At 40.7% G+C, this 23,520-nt stretch overlaps 1 protein-coding gene across 3 annotated transcripts in view; it reads left to right on the top strand.

Annotated features, from left to right (window-relative positions):
- The window catches only part of LOC139155540 (collagen alpha-6(VI) chain-like), a 242,177-nt gene that overhangs the window by 81,942 nt on the left and 136,715 nt on the right, over window positions 1–23,520 (top strand). For all 3 annotated transcript variants that reach the window (XM_070730719.1, XM_070730718.1, XM_070730717.1), the window contains 3 exons: window positions 11,321–11,673; window positions 12,657–12,735; window positions 23,333–23,478. In XM_070730719.1, coding sequence (XP_070586820.1) covers window positions 11,321–11,673; window positions 12,657–12,735; window positions 23,333–23,478 — 578 coding nt within the window. The remainder of the gene's footprint in view (window positions 1–11,320; window positions 11,674–12,656; window positions 12,736–23,332; window positions 23,479–23,520) is intronic.

Genomic DNA, 23,520 nt, shown 5'->3' with positions numbered 1-23,520 from the left:
CAGATGTCCCCCAGAATGACAAAAGATGGACACTTTTCTTGGCAGCATATAGTTATAGACTAATATACTGGCCAGGCAAAGACATAAGTCATGCAGAACCCTCAGCCAATGCCCTGTCCCAGACCTTGTTGAAGACCTAACCCCTATCACAATTGCACTGCTTATTGAGGACTTTGCAGCCAGCCCAGTCACAGTGACTAAGATAGCAAGGTAAACGGCAAAAGACAAAACTTTGTCAAAAGTTCTGAACTGGGTGTGGAGAGGATGATCAGAGGGGCCAATGGGTTAGTAATTTAAGCCATTTATAACAAAAACTATGAGTTATCAGTTCAAAGAGATACCTGTTGTGGGGGGATTGAGTGGTTGTGGCACACAATTTGAGGGAACAAATATTAGAAGCATTATATATGGGGCATGCTGGCATTGTCAGAATGAAGGCATTGGCCAGGAGCTACATTTGGAGGCCAAACATGAATAGGGGTATAACAGAATGAGTTGCAACTTCTGCACTATGCCAGAATCCAGACCAGCACCATCCAGGGCACCCACAAGGAATGGGAGAAACCAAAAGGGTCATGGACAAGAATACACACTGATTTTGCAGGGTCAAATATTTTTAATCATTGTGAATGCATATTCAAAATGGCTTGAGGTAATCCCAATGACGATAACAATGGCTGAAGAAACCATCCAGGTGCTATAGAGAATTTTCGCCGCCCATGGGTTACTAGACCTCCTGGTCTCTGATAATAGAGCACAATTCATAGCAAAACAGTTTGAATCATTTTTAGAAGAACAGGGAATCCGACATGCCCTGAGCCCAGCAGAATTTTTAATAGGTCGCAAACTAAAGGTCACAATTAGATAAGGCTACATCCAAACTACAATGCCAAAGCACCCCTCAAATTAACCAGTGAACCCTGCTCATTTAATACAGGGGGTTTAGTTTATGCCTACAACTATGCAGGTGACCCATCCTGGGTCCAGGATAAAGTAATTGTCATCACCGGTCCCCAGTCTTACCAAGTAGAACTAAAGGATGGGAAGATTTGGAGGAGACTTATAGATCAACTCCATGGCAGAACAGAGAAATCTATCCTAAAACAATCAGAAGATATCCTGCCCCAGCAGTTTCCAAAACATCAGTAGAAGCTGACAGTACTCTGTTCCAGATAGCATCTAAAATGGTCATAGAAACCAACCTACCTCCTAATGAAACAGATACCTACTCTCAAACCTGAATAGGACACGCACACACACACCTAAAGGCCCCCATATCCAGCAAAGAGCTCCGAAAGAATCGACCCAGTTGGAGTCAGCCACACCCCAGAAGTTCCAGGTGATTATATTCACGGACTCTGGAGTGGCAGCAGGCCTGACTGCACAGACCATCGCTGCTGATCTGACTGTGTGTGCAGGTCAGGTCACACCCACCCATGTAAATAGGGAGTGAAGCCTGAAGCAAAGGTCCAAATTAAAGAGAGGAATTAACATGCCCACTACTCATTGGTCCGTTTCAGTGGCAGGAAATTAAAGTGATGTCAGTGGCTGGGTTGCCTGACATAGTCCTTTAAAAGAGGGCACTGTTGGTCAACCAGCAGAGATGCTTTACCAAGCCTCAGAATAAAGAGATGGTCACTATACTGGAATCCTGCTTCTTCATTCAAACTCCTAACTTAACAGAAATATCTGCAAGAAAACAACCAAGCTCAAAGAGCATTAAATACCCTGCAGTTCAAACCTAAACTATAAATCTTCCCTTCTATCAGTCAAGTACTTTCTTAGATGTTTTAGAAAAAACGTAATTCTTCTGATATCAAATATAAGAAGCTTTGTGGGTCAGATTATACAATTTAGATAATTATTTCTAATGATTTCTTTAGGTGTTTTTGACCATGCTCATTAACCATGTTCTAGAAATCTACTCTTTTTAATTACTCTCAAAAATATACTTGTATGATTAACTACAATTATCAGATGAGTGTGTTTAACTATAACATATAAAGTGCTTATGAGTTGCATGCAACTTCTGTACTTAGTAGTCTATGAGAAAACATAGCAACATTTTTGAGTAGCTTTTCTTTGAAAGGAATACTCCAAACAGCAAATGCCATATTTGTATGAATTCTCTCTTCCCAAAAGGGAAAAAACTTCAATGAATATAAAAAACACACTATCTATCTATCTATCTATCTATCTATCTATCTATCTATCTATCTATCTATCTATCTATCTATCTATCATCTATCTATCTATCAATTTATCTACCTACCTACCAACCAACCTACCTACCTATCTATGTAACTATCTTTGTTTTCTCCCAAATCACCTGATATACCCAATTATTGGGAGAAGCATCCTGCTTTCCTTTTTCTTTCTCAGCCCCACCCAGGACCATATCCAAGGCAGATTAAAAATCTTTATAGTCAACAAACTATAATATACATGTAAACATATTTTTGTTGAAAAGTGAAAAGGAAGAGAGACTAGCATAGATCTATTTCAAGGTTTTTATGCTCTCACCAGCAGCGGTCCCCAAACTACAGCCCACGGACCGGATGCGGCCCGATGAGGTCTTTTAATCGGCCCGCGGCAGCGCACAACATTTTACTGATCGATATAATAAGCTCCCGAATCTCCTGTCCACTCACCGCGGTCGCCTGCTGAGCAAGGAGAAGGTGGAGAGGCAAGGGGGCAAGGAGGAAAGCGGGCCTGCAATTGGCCCCTTCCTTTGCTGCCTTTAGGGAGAGAAACTGTTGCTGCCCTGTGGCAGAGCAGCAACAGTTCCTCTCCCTAAAGGCGAGAAAGAAAGGGGCCAATTGCAGGCCCACTTTCCTTCCCACCCCCTTGCCTCTCCACCTGCTCCTCCCCACCTGCTCCTCCCCGGTGAGTGGATGCAAAATTCAGGAGAAGGCGATTGGCGATTGAAAAACTGTCCACTGAAAGTCACAGCTAAGTGCGCCATGGCTAAGTGTGTGTGTGGGGGGGAGGCAGCTGCTTGAAAACCCCTGATCTCCATCGCCTCCCCCCCACGGCACAAGGTGAGCACACCTCGCCAATGACACAGGCGGCAGGGACCGCCTTGTCCTCCTTCAGGGCTTCTTTGACAGCCCTTCCCGGGAGAGGCACTGCGTCTGCATCCCCAACAGTTCCCGCTGCTGGCACACAGCTCTGCTCACCCAACTCCGGTCTTCTCTCACCCCGGCCGGCACAGCCACTTCGCTGCTAACACACCACACTGGCAACAGAGAGAGAAAGAGAGAGAGAGAGCGGAGGGTGACTTGCCGGTCCACGCCCCCCTGGATGAGCGGTCCCGCATGGCCCCAGCACCAGACTCCACCATTGCCTCCGCCCCCGTTCGGCTCTGCAGCTAAGAGGCAGCATCCACGTCCACCCCTTCGCCCTCCCCAGCATCCCCGGCACCCAGCATCTGGCCCCACACCGCCTCCACCTCCCGGTAATGCGCCCGACCTCTACCTATCTCTTTCTCTCTCTGTTCCCGGCGTGGTGTATGAGAGAGAAACAGAGAGAGAGAAAAAGGAGGGGAGAGAGAAAGAGAGAAAGAAAGCAAGAGAGAGAGAGGAAGGAAGAGGAGAGATAGAAAGGGAGAGAGAGAAAGAGGGAGAGAAAGAGAGAGGGAGAGGGAGAGAGACAAAGAGAGAGATACAAAGAGAGAGATAGAAAGAGAGTGAGTGAGAGAAGGAGAGAGAAGAGAGAGAAAGAAAGAGAGGGATGGAGAGAGAAAGAGAGGGAGAGATAGAAAGGGAGAGAGAGAAAGAAAGAAAGGTAGAGAGAAAGAGGGAGAGATACAAAAAGGGAGAGATACAAAGAGAGTGAGTGAGAGAAGGAGAGAGAAGAGAGAGAAAGAAAGAGAGGGATGGAGAGAGAAAGAGAGGGAGAGAGAGAAAGGGAGAGAGAGAAAGAGAAAGAAAGGTAGAGAGAAAGAGGGAGAGATACAAAAAGGGAGAGATACAAAGAGAGTGAGTGAGAGAAAGAGAAGAGAGAGAAAGAAAAGAGAGATAGAGAAAGAGAGAAGGGGAGAGGGAGAGAAAGAGGGAGAGATAGAGAGGGAGAGAGAAAGGAAGAGGAGAGATAGAAAGGGAGAGAGAAAGAAAGGGAGAGAGGGAGAGAGAAAGAGGGAGAATAAATATTAAATATTGTATTTGTTCCCATTTTGTTTTTTACTTTAAATAAGGTACGTGCAGTGTGCATAGGGATTTGTTCAGACATTTTTTTTATAGTCCGGCCCTCCAACAGTCTGAGGGACAGTGAACTGGGCCCCTGTGTAAAAAGTTTGGGGACCCCTGAGCTAGACATATCTTTGCCAGGATTTGAACCTGTAGACTTCTGCATGCAATGCAGGATATTCACCTTTGTGCTAAAGGCTCACCTCCGAATCAGCTTTTACCAGGGAAGAGCCATATGGTTGGTTTTCTGTTGAAATAACCCTGGTATTCCCAAATATGGGAGGAGCCAACTTTGATTTCCTTTTGCCTCTTGGCCCCGCATAGGAGCCATTTCAAGGTAGATAACATTTTTTATAGTCGATAACTATAATTTTACATGGTTACATATTTTGGCCTTGTTATCCTGCCTTGTATGAAGAATGCTAAAGGTTCAAATCCCAGTAAGGGTGTGTCTAGCTGATGAGGCTGTAACAAGGCTGAAATATACTAGGCTCCCTTCCTTTTCACTTATCAACCAAAATATGTAGCCGTGTAAAATTATCCAAGGCAGATTTTTTTAAAAAAATTCTGCCTTGGTAGGGCCCCTGCATGGGGCCGAGAGGCAAAATGAGAGCAAAGTTTCTTCCTCCCATATTTGGGGATACCAGGGTGACACATACACACACACCCCATAATTTTTGGATTATAGAAACATAGAAGATTAATGGCAGAAAAAGACCTCATGGTCCATCTAGTCTGCCCTTATACTATTTCCTGTATTTTATCTTATGATGGATATATGTTTATCCCAGGTATATTTAAATTCAGCCACTGTGGATTTACCAACCACATCTGCTGGAAGTTTGTTCCAAGCATCTACTACTCTTTCAGTAAAATAATATTTTCTCACTTTGCTTCTGATCTTTCCCCCAACGAACCTCAGATTGTACTCCCTTGTTCTTGTGTTCACTTTCCTATTAAAAACACTTCCCTCCTGAACTTTATTTAACCCTTCAACATATTGAAATGTTTTGATCATGTCCCCCCTTTCCCTTTTGTCCTCCAGACTATACAGATTGAGTTCATTCCTGATAAGTTTATGCTTAAGACCTTCCATCATTTTTGTAGCCCATCTTTGGACCCGTTCAATTTTATCAATATCTTTTTATAGATGAGGTCTCCAGAACTGAACACAATATTCCCAATGTGGTCTCACTAGTGCTCTATACAGCAGGATCACAATCTCCCTCTTCCTGCTTGTTATACCTCTAGCTATGCAGCCAAGCATTCTACTTATTTTCCCTACCACCTGACCGCACTGTTCACCCATTTTGAGACTGTCAGAAATCACTACCCCAAAACCCTTCTCTTCTAAAGTTTTTGCTAACACAGAACTGCCAATACAATACTCAGATTGAGGATTCTTTTCCCCAAGTGCATTATTTTACATTTGGAAACATTAAACTGCAGTTTCCATTGCTTTGACCACTTATCTAAATTGTTTGCCATATTACAGACTCCTCCAGGAATATCAACCCTATTGCACACTTTAGAGTCATCGGCAAATAGGCAAACCTCCCCTACCAAACCTTCCCCTATGTCACTCACAAACATATTAAAAAGCATAGGACCCAGAACACACCCTTGTGGCACACCGCTTGTAACCATGCTCTGCTCAGAATACTCACCATTAACAACAACTCTCTGATATCTATGCTTCAGCCAGCTGCAAATCTACTGAACTATCCAGGGATTAAGTCCAATTTTCACTAATTTATCTATCAGCTCTTTATATGGAACCGTATCAAAGGCTTTGCTGAAGTGTAGATAGGCACTATCTATGGCACCACCTTCATCCAACCTGTGTGACATAGTCAAAGAAATCAATGAGATTAGTCTGATGTGATTTGCCCTCAGTAAAGCCATGCTGGTTTGGGTCAAATAAATTATTGGATTTTAGGTACTGATTTATCCTCTTTTTGAGTAGTCTCCACCATTTTAACTATAACTGATGTCAAGCTAACTGGCCTGTAGTTACCAGCTTTTTCCCCACTGCCTTTCTTGAGGATAGGTGCAACACTGGTCATCCTCCAATCCTCAGGAACATCTCCTGTTAAAAGGGATTAGTTAAACAAATCAGTCAGGGGGATAGCAATCACAGATCTGAGTTCTTTAACAATTCTGGAGGTGGATGCCATCTGGACTCATTGCCTTGTTTATCTTTAATCGTTCAAGTTCTTCTAAGACATCGGCCTTTGAAGTCACTGGAGCTGAATCCCTACAGCTGGAAGCAATGCTATATCCATCCATAGTATTATATTGTAAGCTGTCTTTTGAGAAAACTAAATATAAGTAGCTATTTATTTATTTATTTATTTATTCATTCATTCATTCATTCATTCATTTGTCCAATACACAATACATATGGAAGAGAATAGACATGAAGTAATATATATATAAAGATAATATGTAAAAATAGAGCAGATATATGAAAGGAAGAAAATATATATGAAGGAAAGGAAAGGAAAGACAATTGGACAGGGGACGAAAGGCACACTAGTGCACTTATGTATGCCCCTTACTGACCTCTTAGGAACCTGGAGAGGTCAATCGTGGATAGTCTAAGGGAGAAATGTTGGGGGTTAGGGGTTGACACTATTGAGTCCAGTAATGAGTTCCACGCTTCGACAACTCGATTGTTAAAGTCATATTTTTTACAGTCAAGTTTGGAGCGATTAATATTAAGTTTGAATCTGTTGCGTACTCTTGTGTTGTTGCAGTTGAAGCTGAAGTAGTCATTGACTGGTAGGACGTTGCAGCATATGATCTTGTGGGCAATACTTAAATTGTGTTTTAGGCGTCGTAGTTCTAAGCTTTCTAGACCCAGGATTGTTAGTCTATTTTCGTAGGGTATTCTGTTTCGAGTGGAGGAGTGAAGGGCTCTTCTGGTGAAATATCTTTGGACATTTTCAAGGGTGTTGATGTCCGAGATGTGATATGGGCTCCAGACAGATGAGCTATATTCTAGGATGGGTCTGGCAAAAGTTTTGTAGGCTCTTGTGAGTAGTGTGAGATTGCCGGAGCAGAAGCTACGTAGGATCAGGTTAACAACTCTAGAAGCCTTTTTGGTGATATTGTTGCAGTGGGCTTTAGCACTTAGTTCATTTGATATTAGTATTCCAAGGTCTTTTACTGAGTGTGGGTTGGCTGTGAGAATTTGTTTATTCAGTTTATATATGAGGTTTGGATTCTTTTTGCCGATGTGGAGGGTAGAGCATTTGTTGGTTGATATTTGAAGTTGCCAGGTGTTAGACCAATCTGAGACAATGTCAAGGTCTTTTTGGAGAGTAAATGTGTTGTCAGTGGTGTTGAAAAGTTTTACATCGTCAGCAAAAAGAACACAGTTGCTTGCGATATGATCGCAGATGTCATTGATGTAGAGAATGAAAAGAGTAGGACCTAGTACGTTGCCCTGGGGAACACCAGTTTTGACAGGGATGGGGGTGGAAATGGCGCTTCCAATTTTGACAACTTGTTGCCTGTTTGATTGGAATGCAGTAATCCAGCTGTGGAGGAATCCTGAGATGCCATAGGATTTGAGTTTTAGGAATAGTTTGTCATGGACCACTGAGTCAAAGGCTTTGCGAAAGTCAATATAAATTGCATCAATGGATTTTCCTTCATCTAGGTGGGTAGTCCAAATGTTTTTGCAGTTAAGTAATTGTAGGTTGCAGGATAATTTCTTTCTGAATCCAAATTGTTTGTTAGAGAGTAGGTTATTAGATTCTAAGTAAAGGGTGATTGATTGATTGATTGATTGATTGATTGATTTATAATTGATTCCATGATTTTAGATGAGACGCAGCATATTGATATTGGTCTGCAGTTGTCAATGAGAGAAGGGTCTCCTTTTTTGAAGATGGGGATGACTACTGCTTTTGACCATAGCTGGGGAGTGTGCTGGTCCTGAAGGAAATTTTGGAAGATAATGCTTAGAGGTTCAGCTATAGCAGAAGAAAACCTTTTTAGGAAGTATTCCCATCAATGTATGTATTATCCCCAATACTAAGCTTTGTGATGTTGCAGTTTTCTTCTTCCTATCACTAATATATCTGAAGGTTTTATCCCCCTTCTTTACAGATTTGGCAATTTCTTCCTCTTTTGAGGCTTTAGCAGCATATATTATCTGTTTTGCCTCCTTCTGTCTCATTTTATACACCTCTCTATCACTGTACCCTCTAAGCTGCACGCCTGTGCACCTGCGCACCCCAAAACACCCCCCTGAGCACCCTTTTCCAAGTGTGCACAAGGAGCCGCAGCTGCCCCTGCCCCCCAGCGCCTCCAGCCCCGTCGCGCCCCTGCCTTCTCATTGCTGCCCCCTGCCCGCCTGCCCGATCTGCCTCTCTTTCTCCTCCTCCACTTCCCGCCTTGGGGCACGGCTCCTTCCACAGTGGTGGCTGCAGCAGTAGTGGCTGCAGCAGCGGTGGCGGCTTCTCGTCATCCTCATTTAGCTGCTAGCTGCTCCAAGCACTTTGGGAATGCCCGCCCCGCCCCTCTCGCAGTCCCTTTGCCGAGAGCACTTTCGTCCTGGGCTGTCAGCGAGGGGGCTGCAGGAGAGGCAGGGCAGGCGTTCTTCTCTTGCTGGTGAAGGTTTTTCTTATTTTGAATGTTCCAGGTGGGCTGGCAGGGGGATGAGGAGCACGTGCACCCATGTGCCCGACATTGAAAATCACCTTCACTGGCCTCCGCTGTGAGAAGAATGGAGAGAGAATGAGAGAGAGTGAGAGCAACAGACAGAGCAAGATAGAGAGAAAGTGAGAAAGAGAGAGAGAGAAAGAGGGGGGAGAGAAAGAGAGATAGAGGGTAGCCCAATGTAGAGCGCATTGCAATAATCAAGAGGGCCTGAGCAACTGTGCAAAGAGCCTCCTGGTCCAAGTAGGGCCACAACAGGTAAACCAGACGAACCTGGGCAAAGGTCCCCCTGGCCACAGCTGAGAGATGGTGATCAAAGCTCAGCTGTGGATTCAGGAGGATACCCAAGTTGCAGACCCTATCTAAGGGGGTCAATGTTTCTCTCCCCAGCACAATGGACAGACAGATCAAAAGTTTTTAGGAGGAAATGCCCTCAGCCATTTAGTCTTGTCTGGGTTGAGTTTGAGCCTGTTGGCCCCCATCCAGATCCTTACAACTTCCAGGCACTGGCACATCACATCCACCGCTTCACTGAATTGGCATGGGGTGGAAATGTATAGCTGGATATCATCAGCGTACTGGTGATACCTCACCCCATGCCACTGGATGATATCACACAGCAGCTTCATGTAGATGTTAAAAAGTAGGGGGGAGAGGACAGACCCCTGAGGCACCTCACAAAGGAGGGGCTGAGGGGTGGACCTCTGCCCCCCCCCACTAACACTAACTGCAAACAACCAGAGAGATGGGAGGAGAACCACTGTAAAATGGTGCCTCCCACTCCCAATCTCTCCAATTGTCGCAGAAGGATACCATGATCGATGGTATCGAGGGCTGCTGAGAAGTCAAGGAGCACCAGGATAGAGACATGTCTCCTATCCCAGGCTCACCAGAGATCATCCATCTGTGTGACCAAAGCTATTTTTAAATAGTCTTTAAAAATATGTCTAATAATTTGAACATTATATAGGCAGTTATAGTTATTGACTTACCTCCTTGCTGCAAAAAAACAAACAGCCAATTTCAACCTTTGCCTCTCTCTGCAGCAATTTGTCTCCATGCAGTTTTAGTTTCACTTTCATTTTAGCATGTGCGGGCAACTTCAATCAGTAGCTGAGTGTCGAGAAGCAGATAATCAATGGCTTGTTCTAATCAGCCTCTGCTGCTGTTTGCTGCAAGGAGGTAAATTGCTGCAAGGAGGTAAATTACTCTTTGAGGATGGCTAGGTGGGGCTACAATCAGTGTATAAGATGCACACATGTTTTCACTCTCTTATTGGGTGTAAAATATGGTGTGTGGGGGGCTCGCGTGTGCATGTACTTGTGTGTGTACATAAAGTAAACTAAAGATAAATAATGTAGGCATTTATGTAGATATTTTGTAAGGCTGGATTCACATTACATGCTAATGGAGTTTATTTGGCTTAGGATTCATTAGCCTCAGCATTAAACTATGATGTGCAAATGTGGCTTATTAATAAATCATCAAAGCAAACAATGGTTTAGGAAATTATGGAACCATAGGGGTGACTTGCAATTTATACTAAGTAACCTAATATTAATTTTATATTTATAGTGTGGTATCAAATTTTTTCTCTTACATGTGTACTGTAGTTCAGTTCAAAGCATCTCATCTTGTTTACCTTTTTATACTGTTTCAGTATTACAATGGCCAAAATTGTTTAAGCCATCGTATCAGTGATGGGCTCCTACAGGAATGGCCAGGAACGCAGTTCCGGTAGCAAAATTTGGAGCTCCACCACAGAGCACCCAATTTGCACTGAAAGATGTTGAAACAAAATGCATAAGCCACACCCACAGTGTGGTAGTATAAATTTTGGTAGCCCATCACTGCATAGTATGTTTAAATTTACATATAGCTGGTTATGTACAAGCTGTCCACAGATACTTATCTAGATCAGTGATTTTCAACCTTTTTTGAGCCGCGGCACATTTTTTACATTTACGAAACCCTGGGGCACATTGGGGGCTAAAAAAGGTTTGGACAAAAAAATTCGCTCGCTCTCTCTTCCTCCCTTTCTATTTCTCTCTCCCTTCCTTCATCTTTCTTTCTCTCTCTCCATCCCTTTCTTTTTCTTCCTTCCTTCCTTCCTCTCTTTTTTGCTCTCTTTCTCTCTCTCTCCCTTCCTCCCTCTATGTCTTTCTCTCTCTCCCCTTCCATTCCTTTCTCTCTCTCTCTCTTGCTTTCTTTCTCTCTTGCTTCCTTTCTGTTTCTCTTGCTTTCTTTCTCTCTGAGCTTCGCGGCACATCTGACCATGTCTCGCGGCACACTAGTGTGCCGCGGCACACTGGTTGAAAAACACTGATCTAGATAACCACTCAAGAAATAAGCAATCAATTCTATTACAATATTAAATATTGTCACAATTTGCTTGAATTTAATTTAATGGCAATTTTGTTTTTTTATTTTCTGATATTTTGCCTTTGTATTCATCTAAACAGCATGTTTTGTAGATATTATTATTGGATTTGATATATCATCTCAGAAGCCAGGAAACAATTTATTCAGTAAGCAACAACATTTGGAGATTCATCTTCCTCATATTGTAAAAAGCCTAACATCTTTAACAAGCACAAGTTGCTCTAAGGGTAAAAAAGCACAATTCAGTGTGACTATTTCAGTAGAAAACACAGATAAACCTTTCTGGGCAAAATTTCATCATGTTGATGATCCAACTATAGTAACAGAACTCAGAAATGTTGTGGTCAACAGATCATCTCATCTCAACATCAACTTCTTGGATGCTATTTGGAATTTAGTTAAAAATGTGACTGACCTAAAAAATCGAAACACGGTAATTTATTTTCATATTAATAGTTTTTATTAAAACTTTTATATAAGATATCAACTTATTATTTAAATTGGTATAATTTAAGCTTCATTAATTAATAATATTGCACTTCCTTAAAATTGCATTGTATGAATCAAAATAGAGGAATTATCATCATTTTGATATATTGTATATTTAATTTTGTATTTGGAATGATCCTTGAGCTAGTCATTTGCATTAAAACATTTTGAGAAAATTGGAACATTTATGAAACAGTCCTTAATAATTTCAGTTTATCTATGTTTCACAGGATGAATAAAATGATGTTACACAAAAAATACTAATTTTTGTGGTTTTCTGCAAACTTTACTATCATGAAATAATGAAGAGTTAAAAGAATATATATTCAAGATTGAATCTGGGTTGGTTACCAGGACTTCAGACCTAATCTAATCTAATATGTAGTCATGGTACAACCCAGAGTTGATTTGCAACATAATTTTTGGACACATATGTTTGCCTTCATTCATGATACTATATCTATCTATCTATAAATATATATATTGTACCATCAATGTTAAAAATGCAGGAAATCCCCATTGGCTGAAAATATTTCTATGTCAATCAATTTTCTTGAACAATCCTTGGCTCACATTTTATCTCTATTTTTAATTAATTCAAAGACTACTTATGGCTATTTTAAATGATATATCTCTCTTTAAGATTATAAATGGCTTTATAGATCCTCAGCCTGTGCATTAGTTTGATAATTATTTCTTCTTATCTATTATGCTTTTTCTATTTCCAATATTTTCTTTAAATAATTTTTAACAGAAGAAATATGTCTTCTTGTAATCTTTGTCAATGATAGTTTCTCCAAATGTATATAGTTCTCTTTAAAGCTCATTATATTATTTGAAGAATGAATCTCTGTTATACTATATAGTTCTTGTTTGGTTTCCCTTGGTGTATGTTCCTATTTTAATCCCATTGTCCTTTTTTTTAAGGTATTACTTCTTTTCTCAGATGGATTGGATGATAATATAACAGCACTTGTACAGAAATCTGAAGAACTTAGAATACAAGGTAATCAACTAATCAAATGTAATACTTTAGCTCAAACAGATGATTTACATTATTATTTCATAAGTCTTCTTTGTTGGAATTCAGGGTTACAAGTTTAAGGGCAGGGCTGCCTCTCCTTGCTTAATTTAAAAATGACCTTATCTAGAAAATATTTTGGCAAACTTGAAATATTCAATTAAAAACTTGAAAGAAGAAATAGTTTAGGCATTAAAGGCAAGAGGTGAAGGGATTCTTTAGCAATGAAAAATGGTAACGAATTCTAATAAATGATTTTCATCTGATGAATATCATTGCAAAATATCTTGTTCTTGTACTAACTATCTAGCAAAAGATGTTATAATTTCAACACAACTTCTACCATACTAGAAGGATTCAAAATCTGCAATCATCCAGTCTGTGCCCATGTTATGTCATCATGTTATTCATGACACATGGCCTGCCCAATGTCATCGTGTCATACAATGAACTCCAATTAACAGAGAAGAACATGGAATCATTCCTGGCTGACCTTGGATTAAGGCAAGTGCTTGCCTCACCATTCAGCAATGGCCAGGCAGAAAGAATGGTAAGAATGACAAAAGAATGAGCAGAATGGGCCCCAGGAACTGGCAAGAATGGATCGACCAGTTCCTGCTGGCCTAGCACATCACACCATGCATGGCCACTAACCAGAGCCCCACAGAAATGCTGATGGGATGGAAACTGAGGTCCCAATTGGACAGGCTGAACCCAAATTACCACCCAGAATCACCCCTGGGGCCACTGTGGCCACTGAGTCACGGGCAAGCAAGCAATTTCACAAAACTTCACAGGAGACCCCAAATGAGTGAAGGCCACTATGATAGCTATTACTGGCCTGAAGCCCTACCAAGTCAAGCTTGATGAAAAGATAGGTGTGGCAGAGACATATTGACCAGCTAAGAAATAGACTGGGAAATTCCTGGCTCTGCCAACCAAAGACAGCCCAACAGTCAAAGACTCCAACTGCAAAACAAGAACAACAAGAGTCTCTGACCCAAAGACTATACAATGTAAGCAACCAAAACAAAAATGATGAGAACTGAACCATGCTTGCAAGGAACCAATTAGATCTGTTCTCAACCCTGGAGGAGGAGCGCAAGGCCCTACCTGTCAATGACAGAGTCCAGCGAAGTTACCAGAGAGCAAAGGTGCTGAGTTTTCAACCACCATACCTGGTGGCTGGTAACAGATTCCAATGGCAGATAGAGGACCAGCAACAAGCATGTCTGCTCCAGTTGAGGACTCCAGAGGAACTAAATTGCTGAATCACTGCATACCTGTAGGACTACATGACCTACGTCGGGTCCCAATTGGATTTTGCACAAACGAAGAGATGAGGGGTGTTACGTACTGCCATATGGAGTATGGATTTACATGGACAACACTGATTGGCTGATCAAGCGGTGGGAGAAACGAACTGCTGTCAGTAGCCAGCAAGTTTCAGATGACTTCCCTGAAAAGTAGCTTCCCTCAAGCCTTCCAGCAGTTCGTGTTACACTCAGCTAAGGATAAATAAAGGTGCTGAACTGGGTGGTAACTGCCCTAACAATTTTTGCCCAGAGGGAGACAAAGCTTTGTCTCCTTGCAAAGGAGATTTTTTGAAACAGAGCTAATTGCTCTGCTTCAAACCATTGCTTTGCAAGCACCTGAAGCTTTGAGTCTCTGTCATTTCTTGTCTGGGCAAAAAGTGTTTGATCACCTATGGGGTACTTTGGAATGGAGTGATTTGTTCCATTCCCAAGCACTTCATAGGCAACCACATTTCACCCAAGCAGAAATGATGGAGATTCAAAGCTTTGTGTGCTAAAGAGATGGTTTGAAACAGAGTGATTAGCTCCATTTCAAAGTGTCCTCTTTGCAAGCAGACAAAGCTTAATCTCCCTCTGGACAAAAAGTGTGCAACAGAGTCAGGAGGAAGCAGAAGTGATCTCAACATGCTGCCCACTTTGTCCCACCTTCTCTCAGCTTGCCTACAGCTGGGCCTAGCAGGCACTTGTGGGGGATATCAAGAGTGCCTGCTGTCACGGATAACAAAGTCCGTTTGAACCATAGAGGGGATGGATTTAAGAGGTCCAATCAGTGGTAGTAAAAACAAGCATTTCTTTATTTATAAAACAGAAAACAAACAATGTCTTGAGAGACAAAATAATATAAGCAGCTTACATAATGGCGTCTGGAAAGGAATGGGACAAAAGCAGAACTACAATCTCATGCGGGCGGAAGTGATATATGGGATGTGATGTGGAATATGGGAGTGATTAATAACAAGGCACACATTTAACTCTTTAATTACTGAATGTCTCTGTGGCTGGCAATATCCAGCGTGACACCCTTTCTTTGGCAGTCATCAGGGACATTGGTTCACATAAGGCACATTTTCTTGGAGAGGTATTCGTGTTGGGCAGCTGGCAGTGGTTTATTCAGCACGTCAGCGATCTGTTCAGTTGTAGGCACATAATGTAGTTTCACGAATCCTTGTTGTACATATTTTCATGCATTCTTATATCTTATGTCGATGTGCCATGAACGAGCTACCACATATTCAGCTTCAGCTATGAATGTAACTGAAATATTGTCCTCCATAATAACTATTGGTTATTAACGAGAGCAGAAACATTGGTTGAAGCATTACAACAGTCAGAGACACAAGCATATTCTGACTCAGTGGAAGAACAAGAAATAAATTTCTGCTTTCTAACTTTCCAATAAATTGGACAACCATTCAAAAACATTATAAAACCAGAAGTACTTTGTCGAGTTTCAATATCACCTGCCCAATCAGAATCTGCATAGCAAATCAATTCAGGATACTTGCTGTGTTCTGGTTCCAAGAACAACTTCGTGTTTTTCGTGTACTTCATGTATCTGAGCAATCTCTTTATGCATGTCCAGTGAAATGTGGTTGTGTTGCCTACGTGTCATGACAACAGATTGACACTAAGTGAAATGTCGGGTCTTGTCCAACTGCTAATGTATAACAGTGACCCAATGACTGAGCGGTAAAGTGTTTGGTCCTTAAACAAAGGACTGTCTTGGTATGCCAACTTGTAAAAGTCTGTCTGCATTGGAGAGCGACATGGATGTGCGTCAGTCATGTTGCAATGTTGCAGAAGTTGATCAATTTTGTTCTCTTGTGAGAGGCTAAACCCCTTCTGAGTTTTCTCAATCTGAACTCCTAAGTAATCATGAATGTGTCCTAAGCTTTTCAGTGTAAAGTGTCTTTCTAAACCTTTTGCAAAAATGCGTTGATTTGGACCAATGTAAACAATATCATCAACATAAACAAGAACAATTTCATAAACATTACCTTGCACTTTTGTAAACACGCATTCATCAGAGTTGGACTTAATAAAGCCCATTGAATTTAGCTTGTCAATGAGACATCTATGGCACATTAAACCAGATTGTTTCAATCCGTACAGACTCTTTTGCAGGTACCAGACATCTCCTTCCTGGTCCTGGAATCTGGGCGTGCCTTTCACCTAGATTTCTTCATCTAGATCAGCATTCAGATAGGCAGTTTCGACATCGAACTGGAAAAACTTCTAAATTCAGGGCAACGGCTGTTGTTAAGGCAATCTTGACATTTTCATTTCTGACAGTAGGTGAATAAGTATCAGTGTAATCTTCTGGAAAAATTTGAGAGTAGCCCTGTGCTACTAATCTTGCTTTGTATATTTTCTCACCGTTTGGTTTTTGCTTAATTCTGTAGACCCATCGTGTGCCAATAATCTTCTTGTTCCTTGGAGGTTCAATGTGTTTGAACACCTTAAGTTTCTTTAAACTGTCCAATTCAGCTTGCATTGCATCATACCATTTTTCTTGTTCTGATTCAAGTAAATGTCTTATTTGGTAAAAATTATCGGGAGGAAGTGTAACATTGTTACAAAGAACAGGAAAAGATTTTTGTGATACTTGCGCTTGATATCTTGCTGGAGGAATTCCTTTTGTGGTTCTCTTGGAACGTCTTAGAACCATGGTCCATTCATCATCATGGTCATCTCCGTCTCCAATTACATCGCTAGGAACATCATCTGCGACTGGTGAAGACTGCACATCAGGAACATCTGGAACATCTGGGACAGCTATCTGAGAGTCAGGTTGCGCTGTACCTTGAACATCATTTCTAGAAAAATAAACTGAAGTATCATTACTATGTATTCTGGACCAATTTGTATCTTCCTCAAATTTAGCTGAATTGGAAATAACAGCTTTGTGATCAGAGTCAGCAAATTTGTAGTACTTGGAACTTTCATCAAAACCTATAAATCTCAGTCTTTCTGCCACTGGACATCCTTTCTTTCTCTGGGCCAGTAGAATGTTAACCATGGCATATGAGCCAAAAATGTGAAGGTTTTGAATGTCAGGTTTCTTTCCATAAAGCATGTAGAAAGGAGTTTGCTTTAAAATACTGCTCCAGGTACGATTAACAATGTAGTTTGCATACCTTAGTGCTTCACCCCAGTAAAAATTGTTGAGATCAGCGTCTTCTAGGAGACAGCGATACATAGTCTGTAAAATGCCCTGGTGTCGTTCTATAATCCCGTTGTGGACTGGAGTATAAGGGGCTGATGCTTGATGCCGTATCCCATTCCGTCTCATCCATCCTTGGAATTGTTGGGACATGAATTCTCTACCACGATCACTTTGGATTCTTCTGATTCGGACACCGTGTTGATTGAAGACTTGTGCAGCAAAGTCTGTAAAGATCTGAAATGTCTCTGATTTTTGTTTCATTAGATACACAAAACCATATCTAGAATAACTATCAACAATTGTTAAGAAATACTTACTGTTACCCCTAGTAGGCCGAAATGAACCGACAATGTCGGTATGAACCAAATCAAAAATGTGTGTAGACAAACGTATGGCATGCTTAGCAATAGGAGCAGCTTTCGATTTTGATTTGTTACAAACAAAACAGTCTAAGTAAATTGGGCAATTACTATCAACTTTGAAACCATTTACGAATTCAGGCATCTTGGATAAGACATCATATGAAGCATGGCCCAAACGTCGGTGCCAACGGTGAATGCACCTGGAATGAAAAGATTTGTTTGTTAGTACAGGTTTAGCATTTGCAACATTATGCGGAACCATTTGGAATTCATTGGTTTTATGAGCCTCTGTTTCTATAGTAGCAACAGGTTTTCTCTCTGGGCCTGTGCTTTCATAGTTTGGAATGCTTATACTTACATCTACCTATGCACAAAGGTTCAGCTTCAGGTAATAAACACCACCAATCGGAATGGCATGTGCAACAACAGTTCCATTTTTAATAATGTGGATCTCGTTATTCAGGAGCATAGCTTTGTAGCCCAAGTCTTTGTTCAGGTGATAAAGACTAAGTAAGTTGCTTGTAGCATTTGGAATGTAGAGAACACGTGGAATCATCTGATCCAATTCTTCTATGTAGACAGTTCCTTCTCCTTCGACTTTGCATATGTAATTTGAGACTGAGTACAACTCCTTTATATCAGTCTCATGTAATTCAGTAAAAAGTTCTCTTTGGTGAGTAATGTGAAAAGCAGCTCCGCTATCTAAAGTCCATAAATATCTTGTGTTGTACTCATAATTTGAATCAGGAACGTTGTTTAAAGTCAAAGTATTGATTGTAGCACGTGATTCGCTTCCGGAACATCGTTGAGCTGATCTATAGTTACTGGAACTCCTGCGTCTGCTGCCTCTGGGATCTGTTCCTCTGGGCTGGGCAGGATATTGAGAGTGTTGAGGATCAGCAGATTGAGAGCATTGAAAATCTGTCCTTCTGGATTGGTTACTTCTTTGTTGGTAACCGCGACTCGCTGAAGCTCTAGTAGTAGCTGTTCTGGATTTAAGTCTGCATTCCATAATTACTTCTTCTTCAGTTAAGATTTGGCAAACTCTGGATGTGGTACGTTGAGGTAGAGGTATACTATGGCACTTTGTAATAGCCTCTTTCCAGTCCTCATTTAGCGATGAGATGATTGCCGTGGTCATTTGTAGGTGATCAATGTTATATCCTCTTTCTGCCAATTCTTTTTGCATCGCCAAGAGTTTTGACAAGTGTGGAGCAATTTTCTCTCCAGGTTTTAGTTTTGCATTGAAAAAGTCAGTGAACAATAGACATGTCCCCTCGGCTGAAATAGGACGGTAAAGTTCATCTAAGACAGTGATCACGGCATTTGCAGTATTATCAAGTGAAAATCTAACTGATAAATCGGTATCGAGAGACATAAGAATCAAAATAGTTGGTCTTCTATCTAAAGCTCTTTCTTTTTCTGTACAGAGTCTATTTGGTGGGTTGAAAGTCATGTTATCAACCCCTTCTGCAGCTAATATCAGTCTTTCTTAGTTATTTGACTGCAATAGAAATCTATTAAATTATTTTCACTCTTTGTAAGGGGAGTTGATTTTCTGTTTACATAAAAATTTGAGAGATAGTCCTGAGTTATTTGGATGTCTCTCTGCAGATCTTTGGCAAGAGACTGCACAGTCGGGAGATTAATGTCTGCTAGCGAACGTTGGCTTCCCTGTGTATTTGATTCAGAGTGTTTTGAAAACATCTGGTCCTTGTTAATTACTTTCAGTTTTGGCTTTGCTCCTAGTTCTGCTGGAAACTTATCTGATTCACAGTAATTTATTTCTTCTTTCTGTCTCTCTGAACATTCTAACTGTGTTTGACCAGAAATACAAAATTGGGAAGCCTCTTCTGATAACGTAATATTTTCTGTTAAATTAATTAAGTTTGACTCACCGCAAATATCTTCTTGGATCTGGGTGAGAGGTGAAATTCTTTCAGTAGCGATTTCCCCGGTGGGGGGAACAGAAGTTTCTTCTGCTGCTATCGGCATGCTTGTAGGTGAAGGATGCGAAGGGAAATATCTGTGTTTCTTCGCAGGCATATCAGACTTAAATAATTAAGACTTAATTAATTAAGGCACAGCCATCCATCTGCTGCCATGTCATGGATAACAAAGTCCGTTTGAACTTTAATTAACCATAGAGGGGATGGATTTAAGAGGTCCAATCAGTGGACCAGCATTTCTTTATTTATAAAACAGAAAACAAACAATGTCTTGAGAGACAAAATAATATAAGCAGCTTACATAATGGCATCTGGAAAGGAACGGGACAAAAATAGAACTACAATCTCATGTGGGCGGAAGTGATATATGGATATGACATGGAATATTGGAGTGATTAATAACAAGGCACACATGTTAACTCTTTAATTACTGAATGTCTCTGTGGCTGGCAATATCCAGCGTGACACCTGCCTCCCCTATGCCTCTGCCTCCAATGGCTGCGGGTGTCAAGAAGCAAACTTCTCAGAAGCCTCTCATGAGCCAGGCAGCCAGGCAGGATGTTCAGATTGCTTGTCTTCTCCTCCACCCTGCCTCTGCCTCCATGCTGAAATTTACATATATTTAAGTTATGGCCAGGACCAGCAGGCTGTGGCTGCTGCTGGACACCAAGAGGCTCCGCACCCCAATAAATCAGGTTAGTGCTTGTTTTCTTAGTGGGTCTTATTTTCACTCCATTTGTTGTTATTCTTTTTATACAAATGTTCGACATTAAATGAAGTTCGGATGCATACATCCTCAGTTATATGTGTTTCTTGACAATTTTCTATATATGTATACCTTTTCAAGTCAAAATTATGCCTTAGAATTAGTTCCATTGCTATATCAACCACTGAGCAAAATAATAATAATAATAATAATAATATAATGATGATGATGATGATGATGATGATGATGATAATAATAATAATAATAATAAGAAGAAGAAGAAGAAGAAGTATGAGAATAAGAATAAGAACAAGAATAACCACTTTCACTGGCTTATGCCCAAATCGAGCTGCAACGATTCTGGCATAAGCCAGTGAAAGTGGTCCCAGTGGTACTTGCCACGCTGGGCGCAGTGCCAAAGGATCTCAGTGGATATTTGAAAACCATCTGAATTGACAAAATCTCCATCTGTCAATTGCAAAAGGCCGCTTTACTGGGATCGGCAAATATAATTCGCCGCTACATCATGCAATCCTAGCTGCTTGGGAAGCACCCAACTGGTGATGGAATACGAAATCCAGCATAGTGACCTCGTTTGCTGTGTTGTATTGACATAATGATGATGTTGATGATGATGATGATGATGATGATGATGATAATAATAATAATAATAATTTAATAATAATTTATTAGATTTGTATGCCGCCCTCTCCAAGGACTTGGGGTGGAAAGAATGGGCAAGGGTAGCTTTCTGAATTATTTTTCTCTCTTTATATTTTGTATATGTGCCCAACTGTTCACAGCAATGTGAAAAATAGAATAAAATGGGATGGGATGGAATCAGTGATGGGCTACCAAAAGTTTTACTACCACAGTGTAGGCGTGGCTTATGCATTTTGTTTCAACATCTTTCAGTGCAAATTGGGTGCTCTGGGGTGGAGCCCACCCCTAATTATCTACTATATAAAATGTGTGTACACACGCTCACACACAGCTCTTCTAAAATTATACACATTCAACCTCATTTATTGTGATAGGAAAAACATATCCAGAGCCCAGAAGGGGAAAAAAGAAAAAAAAAATCAAAATTTTGCTACCGGTACTGCGTACCTGACCGTACCCATAAGACCCCATTACCGGATGGAATGGAATTCTTTGTTGGCCAAGTGTGATTGGACACACAAGGAATTTGTTATTGGTACCTATGCTCTAAGTGTGCATAAAAGAAAAGGTACATTTGTCAACAATCATGAGGTACAACGCAATGATTGTCATAGGGGTACAAATAAACAACCAAGAAACAATCAATATTAATATATATTGTAAGGATACAAGCAATAAGTTACAGTCATACAGTCATAAGTGGGAGGAGATGAGTGATAGGAACAATGAGAAAAATAATAGTAATAGTAATGCAGCCTTAGTGAATAGTTTGCCATGGGTGAGAGAACTATTTGTTTAGCAGATTGATGGCATTCAGGAAAAACTGTTCTTGTGTCTAGTTGTCTTGGTATAGTGTCATTTTGAGGGTAGGAGTTGAAAGAATTTATGTCCAGGATGCGAGGGGTCACTAAATATTTTTATGTCCATCTTTTTGACTCATGCAGTATACAGATCCTCAGTGGAAAGCAGATTGGCAAAAATGGTTTTTCTGAAGTTCTGATTATCCTCTGAAGTCGGTGTCTGTCTTGTCAGGTTGCAGAACTGAACCAGACAGTCATAGAAGTGCAGATGACAGATTCAATAATTCCTCTGTAGAATTGTATCAACAATTCCGTGGGCAGTTTGAGCTTCCTGAGTTGGCACAGAAAAAACATTCTTTATTGTGTTTTTTTGACATTTCTGACCATTTTAGGTCTTGTGATATGATAGAACCTAGAAATGTGAAGGTCTCTACTGTTGATATCATGTTGTCTAGAATTGTAAGAGGTGGTAGAATGGGAGGGTTTCTCCTAAAGTCTACCACCATTTCTACAATTTTGAGTGTGTTCAGTTCCAGATTGTTTCGGTCACACAACGAAGCTAGTTGTTCAACCTCCCATCTGTATGCAGTTTCATCATTATCTTGAATGAGGCCAATCACTGTTGTATCATCTGCAAACTTCAGTAGTTTAAGAGATTGATCATTTGAAATGCAATCATTGGTATAGAGAGAGAAGAGAAGTAGTGAGAGTGCACAGCCTTAGGGGGCGGGTTAATTGTACAGCTTCACCTGCTTATTCCTGTCTGTTAGAAAGCTTGTCATCTATTTACAAGTGTGTTCAGGTACCGCTAGCTGATTTAGTTCAGTTAGAAGAGTGTCTGGCATGATGGTGTTGAATGCTGAAATAAACTTTACAAAGAGACCTTGCGTAGATCTTTGGAGATTCAAGATGCTGTAGGATGTAGTGCAGAACTATATTAATAGCATAATCTGTCAATCTAACTGCTTGGTATGCAAATTACAGGGTGTCAAACAGTGGATCCATGATAGTTTTCCAGTGGGACATCACCAGTCTTTCAAAGGTTTTCATAACTATAGATGTTAGAGCAACTGATCTGTAGTCATTCAGTTTCTTGATAGAGGGCTTCTTCAGCACTGGGATGATAGTGGAGCACTTGAAGCAAGAAGGAACATGGCATATCTCTAGTGATTTGTTGAACATTTGGGTGAAGATTGGCCAATTGGTCAGCACAGACTTTTAAGCAAGAAGAAATTGTCTTGTCTGGGCCTGGTGCTTCACCCACTAGGATGGGGTCAGTTGTAGGAGATTTGGCTGTTGTTGGTATATCTGGTGTGGAGGTTGTGGGGATAGGTGGCCTTTCAAATCTGCAGTAGAACACATTCAAGTCATCTGCCAGTTGCTGATTTCCTTCAAATTGGGAAGGAAGTTTGCTGTAACCAGTGATGTTTTTAAGAGTTTTCCACATGCTTGCTGGTTCATTTGTTGAGAACTAATTCCTTAGCTTTTCAGAGAAACTTCTTTTTGCTTCTCTTATCTTCCTTATAATAATTTATAATGTTATAATAATCCATTATAATAATTAATAACTGAAAAAGCATATATTTAAAAGTTATTGATAATAACCACTGTTTCAAATAGGACTAGATGGACTAATAACCATTGCCCTGGAAGGAGCTAAATATATTGATCAACTTCAGCATATTGAGTTTGGAAAGGGATTTGGATATAACACACAATTATCTATTGACACAGAAAATGTTGCTACAAGACTCTTTCAGTATATGGTAAGTTGATAAGATAAAACCAATAGATTAGATTTTGAGATT

Source organism: Erythrolamprus reginae, unplaced genomic scaffold, assembly GCF_031021105.1.
Source record: "Erythrolamprus reginae isolate rEryReg1 unplaced genomic scaffold, rEryReg1.hap1 H_29, whole genome shotgun sequence".
In the NCBI taxonomy this organism is placed as follows: domain Eukaryota; kingdom Metazoa; phylum Chordata; class Lepidosauria; order Squamata; family Dipsadidae; genus Erythrolamprus; species Erythrolamprus reginae.
This window is presented reverse-complemented; position numbering and strand designations above follow the sequence as displayed.